Source organism: Erpetoichthys calabaricus (assembly GCF_900747795.2).
Source record: "Erpetoichthys calabaricus chromosome 1 unlocalized genomic scaffold, fErpCal1.3 SUPER_1_unloc_13, whole genome shotgun sequence".
Classification (NCBI taxonomy): Eukaryota; Metazoa; Chordata; class Cladistia; order Polypteriformes; family Polypteridae; genus Erpetoichthys; species Erpetoichthys calabaricus.
In genome coordinates this window covers 92,539-113,395 of record NW_026261578.1, presented here as the reverse complement: position 1 = coordinate 113,395, position 20,857 = coordinate 92,539, and the positions used below count along the sequence as shown (strand labels likewise).

The window sequence follows — 20,857 nt, the reverse complement described above, 5'->3', positions numbered from 1 at the left end:
GTAGTTCTTAAATTGGTATTGAAATGCACACACAAGTCTCCTAAATTATTTATTGAAATGCCCACATTTACAGTGTCCGTTTTAGGAAGTCATAGTTTTTACTTGTTCCCGTTATTAGGAATTATAATTTCTCATTGTCACATATTATTCGTTACTACTCGCGAGTCCCGCATCATTGAGATTCTGTTTTATATTCTGTATAAGCAAACTTTTTAAAAAGGAGCATTATTTGAACTGACTATAGCAGACTTGTCATCTTCTTAAAATGATTTTATTGATTTGATATTAACAATTAATCATAAGGTGAGAAACCAAGGAGGATATGAGTTTGCATGGACTGTGCTGTTTCTTTTTTTTCGTGACATCGCGTCAGTAGAGAGTGCGTGACGTTAACAATGCATTCTGTCCTAAATGACAGCGCACACGCTTTTTGATATTTCCTAAAGGCCAATGTGTCTCAGTTTGCTCATTAATATATTTTGACAGTGTATTTTAGTGAGAATGATTATAAATATATTACCCATGTTCATTTCCCATGTAGATATGTAACGTTTGGAGAGAATAAATAAAAAGTAACAACATATATAATAGTTATGTTGCATTGTTTATAATTAACAAAATTCATAGTTTATCTGAAATGTTCTTCTTATACAGTCGATTTATTCCACTTCTGAAGGTGTACATTGTCGGTATTCTCCATTGCATTTGCCCCCCCAGTGTAACGTGTGCCAGTGCAACTGAAGGGTGGCAGACGAGCTCACGTAATGGGTGACAAGGCACATCCTCACCCTGATGCCGAGGCTCTTGTCATGAATATTCCCATCTTGTGATTTTTCTCGTTCTTACCAGTTTACTATTATTATTGGACACGTATGTAGAGGGAATGTGTGTCTTATTTTATGTTTATAAAAGGAAGGACAGTAAAGCCTTGAATGAAACTGAGTGTTGATACTTTGGGTGACACGACAGGTGAGGAGCAGGGAACGTTAAACGTGACAGTGACTGCGGGGGATTGTGGGACTGGAAGATGGTTTAAGAATACAGAAACGACAAAAGCTTAGTCTTTCAATAATTCTATTTACATCAATGATTTATCTGTTGTGCTGCAGTTCGGAAAATTACTTATTTACAACCCCCCCTCAGTGCAGCCTTTGATAAGATGCATTCAGAAGGAAAGGATGTTGCTGACAAAGTCAGGTGCTTTTTTGAAGGTTTGGCTCCAGATGTGCTTATCCAGCTGCTCCTTCTTGTCAGTACTTGAGTGATCTTTATGTTCACCTCTGGATGAATTCGCAAAGTTTCTTTACAACTTTTTTGTCTCATTAACGCAAAAATCCCGAGGCTTTCCTAAAATTGCAGAAGACACTGTGGATGGCGCTGAAAGACAGTTGTGATTAGTTATGCAGCACACGCTTTTACTCGCATTGCTTTTTGGAAATCAATAATACAAATCAGCTACAGATCTGGGAATCACTGAATACTAAAAACGTTTAATGAGAGTGTCTTGCGCATATACTGGTGTAATGACCTCGTTGGCTTTAGTGAAGCGTTTCTTAGCCTCTCTGATATGATCGACATGGCGTAGAGTAGATTCTGGATTGTTATAATACGTGCTACTTTACGCAAAATATGCTCATTAATTTGTTACAGATTCTAGGTGGACACGATTCCACACCAAGCAAAAAGGTGCCCCATGTAAATCGTTCATATTGTCTCCAAAATATATTTGTTAACTTACAGACAAGTACTACTTAACTGTTTTATACAAAGTCCTTATTTTAACATTAGGATTTGAACTCGCGTTAGCTCACCTTATCGCTGTAGCAGACACAACTTCATTTACGCTTTGAGCCAAAGCACTTCAGCAGACTCGTGAGGACCAAATCGACTGCTGACTGCGCGGATATCAATGACGTCATTTCGCTAGCGTGCCTCACAATCACGTGACGGGCGCATTTGAAACATCCAGTGCTCCGTAAGCTCGACGCAGTGTCTAAACCTCAGTATCGAGCGGCTCATCACCTTCTCCCGCACTTGCTGTCTTAGTTTATCGCTGTTTTCATTTCGTTGTGTCGGGTGCTGTGTCATTAAAACCTTACAATGTAGTTTTTAAAATGGGTGACAGAAAGAACATTTTCTCCTTACTGAAGTACGGAAGATGAAGTCCATGTCCGCCCTCGCCGTTTCTGTTTGTCCTGAGGGTTTCGCCCTAACCATGCAGTTTAAATTTATTTAAATTTTACTGGTGACTTTTTCTAAATACTATTGTTGCATTTCTTTTGTTTTGTTTTCTTCTTAATTTAAGCCCAGCCAGGTGAAGTGACTTGCTCAGGGTCACTCGTGTCAGGATCAGCATTTGAACCCACAGCCTCAGGTTTTGAAGCTGAAAGCCTTAACCACTACACCACATTACCTGCTTAGATGTCCAGGAGAAGTGATGTCAACCTCGGTGTCTTAAACCTGACCTAAGGAACTGGACAGAAGTATCATCGGCTTGTGGGGGTCACCTCTGAGGGGCTGTTCATTATGGATGATCTTTCCTGACCGTGTGGCACTTTGAAGTTTGTGCAGGGGACCCCAGCCATTACTGTATGAGAAACACTTAAACGAGAACATCTTTTTTGCTACTTGTGACCCCTTTTGACATTTTGTGATTGTGTAGGCTGCTCCAGAGTGGGGTCTCCAGATGGACAGATGGAGACGTTAAGTTTCTGCACAGTTTAGAATTTCTGCTGGTCTTGTCCTTCCCTGCTGCTCCTCTTTGACCAGCAGGACATCGTGGTGTCAGGCTGACTATCTTGTAATGGTCAGGCCTTGTGCTTTTGGACCAATCAGAGCTCGGCATGACTTCTGTTCTTGAACCTTCCACCATCTCCACCAGTGTTCTTTTCACCAAATGAAACTAAAACCAAACTTGTTCAAATTATAATTTAGTGGACCAGAACTGAAATAAAAGTTAAATAAACTGTGTGAAGAGTAGAAGTAGAGAATAAGGAGAATGAGACTGGTGTTGTCAGGCTGATGTTCACCACACTTGTCTTTGTGTATAACACACATGTAATAGTATGATGTGATATGTGTGTTAAGAAGATCCAACACAGACATGAAAGGCGCTATATAACAGATCACTGTGAGCACACGGTGGATACATAAGTGAAGATTTTACTCCAGTAAGGTCCAAGCTGGGGACATCACAAAGCACAGCGGCTGCTGGACTTCATTGTTCTTGGCCCCAGTGCATTGTGGATACTCCATCCATCATCCAGCCCGCTATATCCTAACACAGGGTTCTGCTGGAGCCAATCCCAGCCAGCACAGGGCGCAAGGCAGGAAACAAACCCCGAGCAGGGCGCCAGCCCACCGCAGGGCACACACACACCAAGCACACACTAGGGACAATTTAGGATCACCAATGCACCTAACCAGCATGTCTTTGGACTGTGGGAGGAAACCCACGCAGACACGGGAAGAACATGCAAACTCCACATAGGGAGGACACGGGAAGCAAACCCAGATCTCCTTACTGTGAGGCAGCAGCGCTACCACTGTCCCACCATGCTGCCCATTGTGGATACTCTCCATTTAGAAAGCTGTATGCCATGACCACTTTGGAGTTGAGGTGGGCTACGTTTCTCACACATAGATGAAGAGTGTGTTTTATTGAGGAGTTCTGGGCAGGTAAGTGTGTGAGATGTGACTACTTACAGGTGGCAACAGACCTTCTACACCTGCTCTGGAGCTTTAAAGGTCCATCTGAGAAGAGCCAGGATGAGCTGGAAATCAAGGATTAAACTGGATGGGAGCTCAGCTGGTGGAGAAGGAGAGAGGGCTGTGTGCGGGTAAGTGGGCCAGCAGCCCCATGGCTAACTAGAGCTACTGCTGTGGAGAAGAGTTAAGTGTTTGGGATTCTACCTCCTTGGGGTCTCTGTCTCCCCTTCCTCGTATTTAGCCTTTATTTGTAATCAAAACCTCCTCTTTTTTGCTACTTGTGTCCCCTTTTGATATTATGTGGGTGTGCAGACTGCTCCACAGTGTGGTCTCTGGGTGGGATGGATGTCATAAGAGACACTGAGCTCCTGTCTAGCTCTGAATTTAATGGGACGTAGTGCTGTGAGGCCAAACTGCCCGTAATTTTCAGTCCTTACGCCCTTTAATCAGTTCTGGCTCAGCCTGACTTATGTTCTTGAACCTTCTACCATCTCAGTGTTCCACCAGCGTTTTTTTGCAGACCAAAATGAAAACTTAAAAGTAGTTCACCAGAAGTAAAATAAAAGTGAAAAGATTTCCAAAGAGTAGAACGAAAGAATAGCGAGGATGAAGATCGTGTTGTCATTCTGATGTTCACCACACTTGTCTTTGTGTGTAACGTACACGCCACGGTGTGGAGTCGCCAACTTAATTCATTAAAACCCGACGGCTGTAGTGTTAGCTTAGACAAGAACATCAGCGTGTGTGTGTGTGTGTGTGTGTGTCTCCGAGTCCATCACTGTCTGCTATTACACTGAGCCCCCTCACATCCCCTGTCACCTCGTCATCTGTACAAATGTGGCAGTGCCAATCTAAATGTTAAGCTAATGATGTGCCCGCCTGCTGCCTGTGCCCACCATGAACTGCCTGAATTGAACCTGCAGCTGCTCAGTTTAGAATTGCAGGGCACTCGGCTGATAAATGAGATGGACATCAACTCGTCACATTTACAGTGCCACACGTACTCAAGTGAGGAGCTGTAAAGAACAATTGTGGCTCTCAGGGTAACTTTTGGTTCTTTAAGTTTTATTTATAAACATAAAAATGTCTCCCAGTTGTCACCCTCATTCCTGTTATGTTTGAATTTATTTTTTAAACGTCCTGAAGTATCTTTTACTGTGAGCCTTCACATTTTCGTTTATGTCATTCTGTCACCATTACAGATAAATTGTCCAATTTCTAATGAAGGTTTTGATGTCCTCTCTATTAGTGTTGAGGTGCAGACTGAGCTTCCACAGCACGACGGTAGTTCAGCATGGGAGGCTCATCAAGTGACGTTTGAGGTGGTGACACAACTAAAGCAATGGTCCTGGGAGAGTCAGCACTCCATCTGGTCCTGGCACTTAATGGACAGGCTGTGTGGCAGCTTTGTGAGATCTCAGCTCAATTGTGAACTGAGGAAGAAGAGCTGATGAAGATACTGCAGTGGTGATGTGGTGGAGCTCAGTTTTGAAAGAATGACCTGACTGCCTAAAACACACCAGTGAAGAGATGGAAAGGACTGACATTATGTGACAGTATGGTGACTCCATTAAAATGAAGCAGTCTGAGATAACTGGGGTCCAGTAATCAAAGAAAGGAAAGCAAGAAATGACACTTCACATGTCACACAGAGCAGAGGACGACATCATGTTCCTAAGGTAAGAAGCTGGGAGACACGCTGAGCTCCTGTGTGACAACGTTAACCTCAGTCCTCTGATGTCACCACTTTATGAAGAGGGGCGGTGAACTTCACAAGGATGATCACTTGGAGTGGCTGCCCCTATGGCATGAAGGACCGTGTCTTACTGCAGAAAGGTGAGTGGGCTGCTGTGCTCCTCCGTAATCCAGAAGTTGGCACATCGACATCTTCATGGTCTCCAATAAGACCAGAACCAGATGTGAAACACATAACAGTGTGTGATGTCAAGACACCCTCTGCATGAAGCAGAAGACCACAAACAAGCTGTGGTACCAGGGCCTGACGTGAACGAGATTGTCTTGTGCCCAGAGATACCCCTACATGAAGAGAAGGGCAGCAAACCACAGAGTGTGGTACCTGAGGAACATCAGATTGAGTCACAGGAGCAGAAGACATTTACCAAACGAGAACAGAAAATTAAATCCATCAAGGTCACTTCTTTAGCTAATAGCTAAGATAATAAAAAGATACTGTCTGTCTGTCTGTCTGTCTGTCTGCGAGTGTGTGGTCCCTCTGAGCAATCTGATTGGTCAGTTTGGCTTTGGTGGCTCACTGCTATAGGAGATGGACCTGATACTTTAGGGGTGCAAAGGTCAATTCCTGACTGACCCTTTTTGAAGTTTTTTTTTTAATATATTTTTTACAAAAAATGTTGGGCCGCTAAAATCTAATAGGGTGCAAGCTGAGTTGCCTTTAAAGAGGGGAAGCATTTGCCAGAATAGAAATGAAGTTGTCACAGTGGGTAGTGGCGGCCGTAGCGGAGAACCTTTTTTTTTTCTATTATCTTTTTCAGTTATATTTCTTTTTGTCTGACTGCTGTAAGCAGGATGAGTTCATTCAAGTATGCAGCCCCTCAAGGTCACTCCGGACTTGAAGTATCAGGTGTCTCTCTGTGTAACTTAATACAGGATGTCCATATATGGCCTTATTTATATTAGATGAACACGTCATCAGCTGTATGCTAAACATGCCTCGGTATATTCATACACTCCCGTTGTGAGGGACCGCTAGACGTTACTGGGCTGATCAAACCCCAGCTGGACTAACTCTTCAGATAGAAAGAGCAGCAGCCACACCAGAGAGTAGTGTGAACACCAATAGGGACTCTGGAGAAAAGATAACAGAAATACTGAAATCAAATCAAATAGCCTTTTATTGTCAATTCACTATATGTGCAGAACATATAGGAGAATCAAAATACTGTTTCTCTCTCAACTTCGTAGTACAATAAAATATAAAAAAGCATAGAAGTATAACATAAGATAAATAACATTAGAACTTATAAAGTAGACCTGTGTACAATGTGCAATAGTCATTAGTGCAAAAGCCACTTACAGTAAATTAATAAGCAGCGTTGCCTAAATGAGTCTGCCAATTTTTGCCAAATGCATTCTGTGTAACCAACTAGCAGAGCAATTCCAATTTTCTTTCCACACCTGAGTGAATTATTTCTGATTTTTCTTTTTGTTATTTACAGTCTCTTTGTACTTTGCCTTTTTAGCATGAATTTTCATGTGTCCCTGAAGAGGAGTTTTCTGTATGAATGTTTTTCCACACTTAGAGCAACGGTATGGCTTTTCTCCTGTGTGAGTTCTTACGTGTCGCTGAAGACTGAAGGATTGTATGAATCGCTTGCCACATTCAGAGCAACAATGTGGCCTTAATCCAGAATGAATTCTGTTGTGACTATGAAGGCTGCAGTTATCGGTGAATAGCTTGTCACAATCAGGAAACGAGTATGGCCTCTATCAAATGTGTGTTCTTATATGTCTACGAAGACTGCTTCTTTCTCAGAATTTCTTGCCACATTCAGAACAGGCCTAAAGATGGTCTTAATTGTGGACTTCTGCATGACGCAGAAGATTGCTTGTGTTGGAAAATCTTTTGCCACATTCAGGACAGCAATAGGGCTTCTCACCAGTGTGAACTCTTAAATGTTTCAGATGATTACTGCTACTTGCAAATCGTTTGCCACATTTAGAACAGGAAAATGGCTGTTCTCCTGTGTGCAATCTCATGTGTGTCTGAAGATGGCCTGTTTGTGAGAACCGTTTGCCACATTTAGAACAGGAAAATGGCCGTTCTCCTGTGTGTATTCTCATGTGTGTCCGAAGACTGCTTGTGTTGGAAAATCTTTTGCCACATTCAGGACAGCAATAGGGCTTCTCACCAGTGTGAACTCTTAAATGTTTCAGATGATTACTGCTACTTGCAAATCGTTTGCCACATTTAGAACAGGAAAATGGCTGTTCTCCTGTGTGCAATCTCATGTGTGTCCGAAGACTGCTTGTGTTGGAAAATCTTTTGCCACATTCAGGACAGCAATAGGGCTTCTCACCAGTGTGAACTCTTAAATGTTTCAGATGATTACTGCTACTTGCAAATCGTTTGCCACATTTAGAACAGGAAAATGGCTGTTCTCCTGTGTGCAATCTCATGTGTGTCTGAAGATGGCCTGTTTGTGAGAACCGTTTGCCACATTTAGAACAGGAAAATGGCCGTTCTCCTGTGTGTATTCTCATGTGTGTCCGAAGATTGCTTGTTTGTGGGAACCGTTTGCCACATTCAGAACAGGAAAATGGCTGTTCTCCTGTGTGCACTCTCATGTGTTTCTGAAGATGGCTTGTTTGTGAGAACTGTTTGCCACATTCAGAACAGGAAAATGGCTGTTCTCCTGTGTGCACTCTCATGTGTGTCCGAAGATGGCCTGCTTGTGAGAACCGTTTGCCACATTCAGAACAGGAAAATGGCTGTTCTCCTTTGTGCACTCTCATGTGTGTCTGAAGATGGCCTGCTTGTGAGAACCGTTTGCCACATTCAGAACAGGAAAATGGCTGTTCTCCTTTGTGCACTCTCATGTGTGTCTGAAGATGGCTTGATTGTGAGAACCGTTTGCCACATTCAGAATAACAATATGGTTTCTCTCCAGTGTGAATTCTTTTGTGTATGCGAAGACGGCTCTTGTCAAAGAAATGTTTACCACATACTGGACAACAACATAAACCCTGTCGTCCGTGACCAATCATGTCTGTCTGAAGGTGGCTCACTTGTGAGAATCGTTTGCCACGTTTAGACAAATATGGTTTCTCTACAATGGGAGTTGTGGTATGGCTGTGTTTTGAAAAGTTCTTAACACATTTAGAACGGTGGTATGACTCCTTCCCTGTATTATCTTCTCTGCGTTTCTTAGGCATGTGACTATCTGAGAATTGTTTCCCACCTTCTGGACAGTGATACGGTTTCTTACTCCCATGAATCCCTCCATTATCTTTAGAATTCAATTTGTATTTAAATGTTTCCACACACTGTTGACGGATTGGATTTATATTGAACACTCTTTGAGATTTGATGGCATCGATCCTTGTTAGCTTCACAATAGGCTGAAATCTAGGGTGCTGAGAGGCCGTTACCAAGGTCTTTGTTGCAGATGCCAGTTTCTTCCTGTTCTTATCAGGTTGTTTAATTTGTGGACGACCCTGAAGAGAGGACAAGTTGTCATTCTCTTGAAAATCTATAGAAATAAAAATAAGAGTTAAAGTTTTAAATGACCAAAATTTAAAATAAAATAGCACTACAAGAGAATATTCAGTGTTTAACAGTACAGCGGAACCTTTAGATACGAGTTTAATTCGTTCCAGCACTGCGCTTGTATAGCGAATTTCTCGTATCTAGAACAAACTTCCCCATTGAAAATAATGGAAATCCAGTTAATCCGTTCCGCACCCCAAAAATATTAACATAAAAATCAATTTTCCTAACAAATAACACTGATAAATAATATATACTGTAGTCTACCTTTAATAAATAACACTGGTAAATAATATAACTGATTATTAAAAGAATCAAAAAAAGGTCTCCAAAGTGCAGTAGAGCATTCAATAAATCTTTAAATAAATAATCCTTAAAACAGTTGTGAAGTGGAGGTTTAAAATACACAAGAATAACAATCCTTTAACACGAGGTTAAAACGTCAACAGTAGGCAGTCTTTAAAAAACAGATGACAATCCCCGGTGCTTCTTCTCTGTTAGCGTCTCACCTGCGGGCTCTGCAACAGGAGAGACACTCTTAATGCAGCTGACCTTCTCTACACCGTCCTGCTTCAGCTGTTTGGCTCGCCTGTTCAGCTACACGCAAGCCTGCACTCGCTCGCTCTCCCGCACCGACTTCCTGCTGCTGCTGCTTCCTGCAACCTCCGTTCTCTCTCCTCTCTTTTCTTTTACTTCTTCTCCCCCTTAACCGGCTCGCACTTCTCTGTATATACGGGGAGGACATGGCAGCTGCAGCCCATCAGCCACAGGAACAATCATGGATGTGGGCAGTTTCCCACCTGTGCACTTAGGTGAGAAACGCCCACACTGCAGATCGCCCTGCGGCTCGCTACTGCTACCACGCCCCCTCGCTAAGCCGCGAGCTATACCCACCCCGTGGCTTGTTACGCAAGCCAATGCTCGTATTTAGATCTGAATTTTTCGCTCATACTTTCCTCGTATCTTGACTTTCTCGTATACAGAGGTGATCGTATCTCGAGGTTCCACTGTATATGCCTTTTGCAACCCACTTTACAAAAGCATGCTAATGGAGTTAACACTTCAACAATCCCAACATTTACAGACTGAATTACCAAACGCATGAATCCATATTAGGATGCAGTTACCATGGACCAGGAACAAGCCATTAGCAACTACCATTAATGGCTTGGTGATGGCTTGAAAAATAAGGAGCAACTGGAGCAGCAAGGGTGGCCAACATGACCTGCAGACCTTTTAGAGAAGACCCCAGATAGAAATGTCAAGGATGATAAGGCCAGTACATCTACATGCATAGTGACATTGACATTGCCAAGGACTCATTACATCAGTTATGGTCCCTATGACAACTCCACCTTGTTTGTATAACTGTGCTAATTGACGAGCTAATTTATTGGAATAAGTGTGAACTCCCACCCTGGGCGATCAAAATTAGACAGTAAACCACATCGTATATTTACATACTTCTTTGGGCTGCTCCCATTAGGGGTTGCCACAGCGGATCATTTTCTTCCATATCTTTCTGTCCTCTGCATCTTGTTCTGTTACATCCATCACCTGCATGTCCTCTCTCACCACATTCATAAACCTTCTCTTAGGCCTTCCTCTTTTCCTCTTCCCTGGCAGCTCTATCCTTAGCATCCTTCTCCTCATATACTCAGCATCTCTCCTCTGCACATGTCCAAACCAACACAATCTCAACTCTCTGACTTTGTCTCCCAACCGTCCAACTTGACCTGACCCTCTAATGTACTTATTTCTAATCCTATCCATCCTCGTCATACCCAATGCAAATCTTAACATCTTTAACTCTGCCACATCCAGCTCTGTCTCCTGCTTTCTGGTCAGTGCCACCGTCTCCAACCCATATAACATAGCTGGTCTCACTACCATCCTGTAGACCTTCCCTTTCACTCTTGCTGATACCCATCTGTCACAAATTACTCCTGACACTCTTCTCCACCTATTCCACCCTGCCAGCACTCTCCACTTCTCATCCACAATCCCCATTACTCTGTAGTGTTGATCCAAACTATTTAAACTCATCCACCTTCTCCAGCTCTACTCCCTGCATCCGCACCATTCCACTGACCTCCCTCTCAGTTACACGCATGTATTCTGTCTTGTTCCTACTGACTTTAATTCCTCTCCTCTCTAGAGCATATCTCCACCTCTCCAGGGTCTCCTCAACCTGCTCCCTACTATCCCTAGAGATCACAATGTCATCTGCAAACATCATAGTCCACAGGGACTCCTGTCTAATCTCATCTGTCAACCTGTCCATCACCATTGCAAATAAGAAAGGGCTCAGAACTGATCCCTGATGTAATCCCACCTCTATGTTGAATGCATCCATTACTCCTACCGCAGACCTCAGAAAGTAGGAGACAGAGCTGGATGTAGGAGAGTTAAAGATGCTAAGATTTGCATTGGGGGTGACGAGGATGGACAGGATTAGAAATGAGTACATTAGAAGGTCAGCTCAAGTTGGACAGTTGAGAGACAAAGTCAGACAGGCGAGATTGCGCTGGTTTGGACATGTGAAGAGGAGAGATGCTGGGTATATTGGGAGAAGGATGCTAAGGATAGAGCTGCCAGGCAAGAGAAAAAGAGGAAGGCCCAAGAGAAGGTTTATGGATGGGGTGAGAGAGGACATGCAGGTGATGGGTGTAACAGAACAAGATGGAGAGGACAGAAAGATATGGAAGAAGATGATCCGCTGTGGCGACCCCTAACGGGAGCAGCTGAAAGAAGAAGAAGTAGTGGTGCACAAAATCCCATGATTCATCAGAGACATTAGATCTTTAGTGAAGTTATAACTATGAGTTTTACAGTTATTTGATTAATAAAGAAAGGCTCAGGCATGTATTTTTCTTTTCTATAAATCGCGTAGAAATAAGACTGATATTTATCCAGCTCGAGGTCAGGAACAGAAGTAGAAATAGATTTATACACACATTGGGAGGCCAGAAATATTAAAGTACCCTTTACTCCTTTTACTTTGCCCAGTCAAAATTCTAGAGTTTTTCTGGAAAAGAGAGACTGATTAAGCCTCATGAAATGAGCACTGCTAATACAAGATTGATTTTCAGATTTATTGCAGTAGGACCTGCCATTTTATATCAGACATCAAATATTAGGACTTCAAAATATTTGCTTCATGTTCAGTCCTACTCTGAATACAACAATCTAGCACAGTTACTAATTGTTCCGTATTTTAACTCTGCTACACTAAATATTTTCTCACGTCACAGACACACCAAGCTATGGAGTATGTAGTTGTAGGAAGGCAGAGAATTTCTTCCATTTGAAATCAACTATCCCATCCTCTTGTTATTACAAAGAAGGACGGCACCTCTTGCACATTTAAATTCAAGAGTCAACAAGTTGTTCTTTATGTTGCTATACAAACCAGACAGGTTCCCCAGTTAATGTCAGAGATTCAAGCCTCTCTAACTTAAAATTATTGATGCTAAATTTCTGCCTTCTTGTTTATCATCCATAACTTAACCTTTTTTAAAATCACATTTCTGCTATATTAACATAGTCCTTTGTCATAAATTTGGTATTTCATCTTGCTAAACACAAAAATGGCCATTTTGCTGCAGGTTATCAATGGAACAGAGTTTGAAGTGGGGTATGTTTATTTGTTTAAAACGCTATATACTTGCCCCTTTCCTATAACAAAAACGACTTAGGGTTGTCCCTTTGATTTTTAGCAAAAAAGAAGCATTTGAAGAAGAACTATTCAGAATATTTCCTTATGCATTACGATATTGGAAGTCTTCTGACATTTAAGGAATCATTTGTACTGATTGCTGATTGGAGGCAGGCATATACAGTGCAATTTTATGGGCTCAAGAAAGGTTGGAGGTCTTCAGAACAAGACACACCCAACTGGGTGCAGTTTTACACTGTGAAGAAGGAGATTTCACGGTATCTCTGTTTTTCCAGCATGTCGACATTAGACAACTTCATTATTGGCTTTTACAGATTAGGCCAGTGAACTACGTTGCCAGCGAATTTGAAATTTCGCCATCAACACTCAACTTTCTTGAAAGACGGAGCAAAAAAAGAAAAATCTTGGGTTGCCAATGTATGTGAACTGCTGCATTTGAAGACGTCGAAAAAGCCGTTTTTATGTGGTTCAGTGATGCTCGTTCAAGAAACATTCCTATTAATGCGGCACTCATTCAAGAAAATGTGAGGTTTGTAGACTCTCTTGGGCCCTCCTTCAACTAGACAGCACGCCGAAGAGCGTCCCAAAGTCCAAACTCCGTGTCTATGGAAGACTGTTTATCTGTTGCCGGGGCAACAGTCGGCTCAGAGCTGTGCTGCGTCTCTCTGCCAAAACAAACTGAAAAGATATCGATGGGTGATATGCAAGGAACATTGTAAATGCAGGTAACAGGATTACTTGATCACTGATCTGGCCACGACCCTGCTTGACTGCTGTGTCTGAGTATAGGAGAGTGGCAGATCACGCTACAATAAATAAGTGTGCTGTTCCTGTTTCAAGCTGAATAAAGCTGGTTTTGATAAAGTACTGAAACTCAGCCTTGTGTTTTGGGGTGCAAGACAGGGACTTATAGTGTGACCCTGATCTTTTAGAATTTGCTTCTGTGTTGCTTCACTGCAGCGCTAGGAGCCTGTTTTTGCCCTGGCTGCAGACGCTGCTATTGTGCTTCAGGACGCACCTCGGTGTGTTGTTCCCGTTGGGTGGGGAGGGTCTCAAGAGTTCAGAAACCTCAAAATATGAAGAAAAGGATGATTTGGCTCCTGCTTGGTAACTGTGTTGCCCACAACATGCTTCCAAATTTAGATAATGGTCGTGTTGAATTCCTCCCACCCAACTACACAGCAGTGCTTCAGCCATTGGATTTGGGCATCATTTGCACTCTGAAAGTGTTTTATCGCAAGGAAATGCTGAGAAAAATTAGCATCAGCATAACTTGTAGACAGGAGGAGATTAAAATTAATGCAAAAGAAGCTATGGAGATGATTGCAAATGCCTGGACGCAAGTTAAAGAAAGCACTACAGTAACAAATACAGAATCTCATAACGATGAAATAATTTTTAGGTCCCTAGGAGTTCCTTGTAACGGAATTTTACCTGTGTATTCTTACCATTAATTGATAATATAATGACAGAGGTTGAGTCTGCCAAAAATACCTTCTTTCAGGTCTTTCAGGCTGTGTGTGTGTGTGTGTGTGTGTGTGTGTGTGTGTGTGTGTTCCTCCTAGCATTTAAAAGCAAAAATTAGAACTGTGTCATCTGACCACAGAGTTTAAAGATACGTCAGCCAAATGTTTGTTGGAAAAGTTTGCATGAAGATGTTTGGGATTATACAAGCTACATGTTGGACTGCTCCGGTACCATTACGTTCATGGGAGCAGTAAACCATGGACTTTATTACTGATATGCCTTCCTCCAACGGTTTTAATACAATTTTTGTGGAGGCAGATTGAGTTTTGAAATGTGTGCATCTTATTCCCTTCTACTAAACACCTGGCAGGTGTCTTTCTATAGGGTGGTCCAGATCTAATTATACAATTTTCATTACGCTATAACTTATTCAGTTTATTACATAAAAAACACACCGAAAAATCCCAGACCATCAAGAAGTATGCAAACTGACGACATGAAGAATCGTCTTTGTGCTGAACTGGAATCGTCTCTGCATAAATCAAAGTCATCCAGATGATCCGGATCTGCATAATTAGATCTGGACCACCCTGTAGAAAAGACTGATAGTATCTATGGTTTTCTGTATCAAGATGTATCAAACCGTGGTCTTCCATTTATTTCTTGCTTCTAGAAACTATTCTGTCAGAGATTTGGTTGTTCTATAAAACTTAAAATGTTTGGTTATCAGCCAGAAGCTAATGGGCAAATGTAAAAAATTAACAGAGGCCTACAGAAACACTTGTGCTGTTTGATTGGTCCTAATCAAGATGACTGCGTTGATTTTCTACCCATTGCTGACTCTGCTAGGAATGTACCAGTTCACTCTGCTCCTACAATGTCACCATTTGAGTGCCTGTATGGTTGTCATTCTAGATTCATTGAGTCACCATCCTCTCCACTTTTCCATCGGTTTTTAAATAATTACATATTTAACAGTTTTGTGAAAAGTTGAATTTGGCTCAAAAACTTTTTGAAAAGCTCTTGGCCAAATGATTTTCTGATTACAAATGTAAGGCTACTCCTATCGTTAAAGTTGGGCAAAAGGTACGGCTAGAGACCCAAGACATCGGTCTGCATAGTGACCCTTTTTAAACTGATACAGCACCAGAATAGTATTTATTTTGAGAAGATTATGCTTTTAATTCTGACGTTTTCCTTCACTCCATGTAGTTTTCTGATGAACTCATCCATAGTTTTTTGGTGGATGGACTGTTTGTCTAAATCAATTGTTTTGAATTTTCGCAGTTTGCCTTATTTATTATTACTTTTTTTTAAAGTAATAATTCTTAACACTAAACGCCTTTACTGGGTGGCATACAGTCATGTAGGCTGTACTAACTGAACTGTCTTCCTATAGTTAAAGTTTGTTTTTGCATTATTTGTCGAGTTCTGATATCTCCTACACCCTATTCTGAGTTTAGGCCATGTTTTGTACTATAACACCCACCCCCCAATCACTGTATTTTTGTTATTTTTATAAGTCATTTTACCCTTCCGTCAATCACATAATTTGTGGACATTTTCTGGCTGCTGACATGACTTAGCTCCATCACGTGATGTCATCTTGCCTCCTTATTTAAGATGGTGGCATGGTGTCCTCACTTTTCTAGCTTTGTCATAATTGGCCATGTTCTTCATATTTCATTTTCATTGACAGATACTGTTCTGTTCAATTTATGTTAATCAGTTTGAAACGGCTTTGTTTTCCTGTCCATTTTAACTCATGATGTGATTAATCATTTGTAAAATGTTTCATTAGATAATACCTGTGAATTTATTAGAGCCACCACTCAGTGAACAGTGCTACAAAATAAAAATGACCAGAACTGAATCAACATTTTTTCTATTGCTCTAAAATGGATGAGAATTTCAAAAAGATTTCAAGTACTGTACCAACTTGTATTTTCAAAAACTTAAAAAATAAAAAAGTCACCACATCACAAAGATCAGCCCCTGTTCATATGCGGCAACAGAATTGACAGTAACCAGGAAATGGCTAAAAGCATCAAAATCCTTTAAAACTAATTTCATTGAATGTTTCACATGTTTTAAAAGAAATCCTGCATTAATTAACAATTCTGTTTGTTTAACTCAGTAAAGTTCAGTGGACCAATTTTCTTCACATTCACAAAGTCTTTGCAATTTCAGAATATATAATAATAAATTTGAACAGGACTGGTTTATCCATTCACAGTTTTGCACTCCACTGATGCACAGAGATTCTTACACACAGGCAGACGTGAAACACTTTCATTCAGAGGGGTCTAAATTGTGCAAATTTATTGAACAGTCAAATGGGTGACATGTCTACTCCACAATACTACATATGGAGAAAGTAAAAAGGCAATACATTATAGTTTGAAAGGGTTTCTTTAAAGAAATCTAGAAACAAACAGATTTGACTTTTCTTTGACTACTCTTTAATTTGTCTAAAATCTATTAAAAGGTTTTCTTCATAATAAAGACATTAAGCTAATGATTATTATTAAAAAGAGATACAACCCAAACCAAGGAAATTGTGAACTGATAGTGTTGGGTGAAAAAACTGCAAGAACAACTCAGCAAGACCTCCTCATTCCAGTCCACAGGATTAATTGTTTCTGTTCCTTATACTTTAAAAATGAAACCCGTATTTTTTAAAAAGCCTTTGTTTCTAAGCAGAGTGAAAATGTAAGAAAGAACCCTTCAGGTAAATCATAACTGCCTTATTTTATTTTAGCACATACCTTCTCCAGTTTGATTTGGACACAATTTCTTCTCGGGCCTCACTGTGTTAGTCTTCGAGGATTCTGACGGCTTGTGGGCATTACTGTCCTTCAAGTAGCAGCGTCTGCCCAAACTGGAGCCCAATCTGTTTAAGTCTTCATCTGGGCCCATATATTGAGGATTACAGTCTCTCACCTTCATACGGTTTATAATTTTGCGGGGTCTCTGAATGTTAGTCCTACCCTTTCTTTTGTTCCTCTTTTCAGAGACATCATCTTCACATTGATGTTCTTTCTGTAAACTCTTCTGGCCAGCTGAATACATTTTTGGCATCTTCTTCATTTTCTCTGTAAAGAACACAGGGTTTAATTAATTCAGAAGTGCAATACAAATGTAACACATTTAAGTCCCATTTTTCTATGTCCTCATCAGTTAAGACAGAAGCTAAGTCAAGTTATTCACCGAGACCACATGGGCAGAGTAAGTAATCAATCTTCATACCAGGTGACCAGATATGAAACAGTCTCAGGGAGTGTGTCATGCCTTTACGACACACCATTATGACTCTGCACCATCTGTTGATATTAGGGATGTTACGATATTAGAACTTTAGTATGTGATATACTAATACAACACAATGTTACAATGCTGGATACCCTTTGATACGACAGCAAACACAGAAATCCTATTCCACCCCACCATTAAAGAAGTACTGGTATTCATAAATCTCAAAATATAATGCAAGTCTTGAAAGGTAATGTGGGGCAGGGATGGAGACCCCCAGTGCAATAGCACAAGGTAGGGTTTACAATCTTGGTGGGAGTTTCAGCACAGAGTTTATAAAGAATGATATATCATGAAGTGTCTGATTTATCTTAGCATGTGCACATTTCTAATCATTCTTGGTGAGTAGTTGAAAAACACTGCTTAAAATTCATACTAAAAATTTAAATTCAAAACATTATACTGTTGAATTACTGAATTCCAAGATTATTCAGGATACTTTCATTTAAATAAAAACTCTTTAAGATGTTTTTCTAACAACATGATTTTAAAGTCTAGTTAATCACAGACCCATTCTGTTTGAATTGTAACACTTGCTATTGCAAGATTTAAATTTGCATCATTAGCTGCTTAAAAAAATATTACTAAAGAGCAATATTTAACAGAATAGTCAAATTAAATCAAAAAAATCAAATGTCACAAGCTTGTCTTGCTTTAATTTTCTAAATCTGTCCCTTCCTTTTACCAGCTTTGAAGCTTCCAGCGTGAAATCAAACTTGTCAGTTCAACATTTATCCTTCATTTCAGAACTCCTGTTAAGCAGCATTTATTTAACTGCTTTAGATGTTTCTTACAAAAGTAAAGACACCTTGTTATTGTTTGTGCTTGTGTATAAATCCACGATTAGAAAATGACCTGTCGTCACATGTGTGACTAGGGATCACCTGCAGAGATTTGTTCAGGACCAGTGTGCTATTGGTAACCCTAAAAGTGGGGGGACCAGAGTAAAAGCGGCTTATTATTGACCTTCATGAATATTCAAATTAAATGAAAGTGGGTCTTGTGCAGAAGATGGATGCCAGTCCTGACAGTTCACCTAAGAGTGGCACAAAGAGGTGACCCACACAGCCCACCTCACCACCGTGGTCCAGTGCAAAACAAAAAGTTATTGGGGTATAGGAAGAAAACCAGAGTACCTGTACAGGGCAGGAGCCAGCTATATACCATCATAGGGTACACTCACATTCAAGTCCACAACCACACCAAGACAAGTTAGATTTGCCAGGCCACTAAACCTGAGCATCTTTAGTGAAGTGAAGAAAATAAGAATAAAAGAGCAGACATGGAAACTGCATAGAGACTTAAAAAACAGGCTGAGATTCAAATTCATTCTGACAGAACTGTAAGGCAGTAACACAAAGTTGCCCGAGGGACTCCTCACCGCTCTTTCAATGTCCGGCCGGTCACCAACCCTGCAACTGTCAGAACTGAGCGCCGCGGAGTGACAACAGAAACAAAGGGAGAAATCAAAGCGTCTTACGTGTGGAATGGCCGTCTGCTCGATGCCGGCGATTCGCGAAGGAAACGACAAAAGGACATTCAGAGGGGAATGAACAGGCGCCAGCGGTGTGACTGGGTGCTACGAATTAAAATTTGAGATTCAGCCACGTGAAGTGAACTGCTGATACGAATGACTGCAATGGTACGCGGGTGGCCACAGGAGGATTCACTCGAGCAAAGTTCAGCGGAGGGCAAACGAACACGAACTCGCCGCGCGCGGTGATTCTAATGGAGCGAATGAAAACTCACACGTCCATAAAGCGCATCTCCAAAGTACTTACTGTCTGCCTCTTGCCGATGAGATTCTTTCTGAACTCGATCACACTTCTGACAGTGTTTCACAAAGCGAGACTGTAGCAGTGTGGCTTCAGGAGCCGTCGCATTGGATGACGTCAGCCAATATCCAATTTCGGGTCACGTGCCAGTTGAGCGAGAATACGCTGTACTAAGAGAGAGGCTGGGTGGCTCAGTGTCCTGCTGCCTTATAGGAGCCTATTAAACCAAAAATGTCATCGGAGAAGCTGCTTTTGTCTGGGGCTGCCACTGGGCCGTCTGTTTTTGTGATCATGAACTGAGTTTTTTTTTTTTTTAATTACAGTAAGATTTCCTGTAAATAGTTCTTGTAAAATTTAGTGACGTTCTTCGTGTCTTTGACACGAATATATATATCACATACATACATACATAATATATATTACATACATACATACACAGTACTGTGCAAAAGTTTTAGGCAGGTGTGAAAAAATGCTGTAAACAAAGAATGCTTTAAAAAATGGAAGTATTAATCATTTATTTTCATCAATCAACAAAACGCAGGGAATGAACAAAAGAGAAATCGAAATCAAATCAATATTTGGTGTGACCACCCTTTGCCTTCACAACAGCATCAATTCTTCTTGGTACACTTGCACACAGTTTTTGAAGGAACTCGGCTGGTAGGTTGTTCCAAACATCTTGGAGAACTAACCCCAAATCTTCTGTGGATGTAGGCTTCCTCACATCCTTCTGTCTCTTCATGCAATCCCAGACACACTCAATGATGTTGAGATCAGGACTCTGTGAGGGCCATACCATCACTTCCAGGACTTCTTGTTCTTCTTCTTTACGCTGAAGATAGTTCTTAATGACTTTGGGGTCATTGTCCTTCTGCAGAATAAATTTTGGGCCAATCATACGCCTCCCTGATGGTAATGCATGATGGATAAGTATCTGCCTGTATTTCTCAGCCTTGAGAACACCATTAATCCTGACCAAATCTCCAACTCCATTTGCAGAAATGCAGTCCCAAACGTTCAAGGAACCTCCACCATACTACACTGTTGCCTGCAGACACTCACTATTGTACCGCTCTCCAGCCCTTCGAGGAACAAACTGCCTTCTGCTACAGCCAAATATTTCAAATTTTGACTCATCAGTCCAGAGCACCTGCTGCCATTTTTCTGCACCCCAGTTCCTATGTTTTTATATATACATATATATATATATATATATATGAATGGAAGAGAAGGTCTGTGATACGATTTGCATATTTGCAGTTGGAGATCCACGAAGGGAGAAAAAACGAATCACGTATCATAAAATAGTTTTATTCCTGAGCTTTCACCGTTATCTGGACTCCTAGCTGAACTGGTAATGCAACGATTTGAAAACATAGCTTTATCCCAGATTACACCCAAAATTTGGATACGCTATGTAGACGACACATTCGTCATATTAAGAAAGAACCAGCTGAATGAGTTCTACAATCATATTAACACAATATTCCCTGCAATCCAGTTCACAATGGAAAAAGAAATCAATCGACACATCAACTTCCTGGACATTTACATCAAAAGAAATAGTGACGCCACCCTGACCACAAGTGTTTACCGCAAACAATGCTACGCAGACAAGATTCTACACTTCGCCAGCAACCACCCGGTATCTCATAAACGGAGCTG

At 41.1% G+C, this 20,857-nt stretch overlaps 2 protein-coding genes across 3 annotated transcripts in view; both read right to left on the bottom strand.

Moving 5' to 3' along the window:
• Positions 1–19,296, bottom strand: part of LOC114642347 (zinc finger protein OZF-like) — a 224,741-nt gene extending 205,445 nt beyond the window's left edge. Inside the window, exon 1 of the mRNA XM_051921633.1 lies at positions 19,196–19,296. The gene's annotated coding sequence lies outside the window, so the exon portion shown is untranslated. The remainder of the gene's footprint in view (positions 1–19,195) is intronic.
• The window catches only part of LOC127525822 (gastrula zinc finger protein XlCGF57.1-like), a 46,899-nt gene continuing 33,062 nt past the window's right edge, over positions 7,021–20,857 (bottom strand). Inside the window, exons 1-2 of one of the 2 annotated variants that reach the window (XM_051921632.1) lie at positions 16,871–17,189; positions 7,021–8,939 (exon numbers count right to left, since the gene is read on the bottom strand). In XM_051921632.1, coding sequence (XP_051777592.1) covers positions 7,261–8,939; positions 16,871–17,183 — 1,992 coding nt within the window. In that variant the 5' untranslated portion in view covers positions 17,184–17,189 and the 3' untranslated portion in view covers positions 7,021–7,260. Of the gene's footprint in view, positions 8,940–16,870; positions 17,190–20,857 lie in introns of those variants that run through there. The other variant, XM_028791268.2, reaches the window with a different exon arrangement.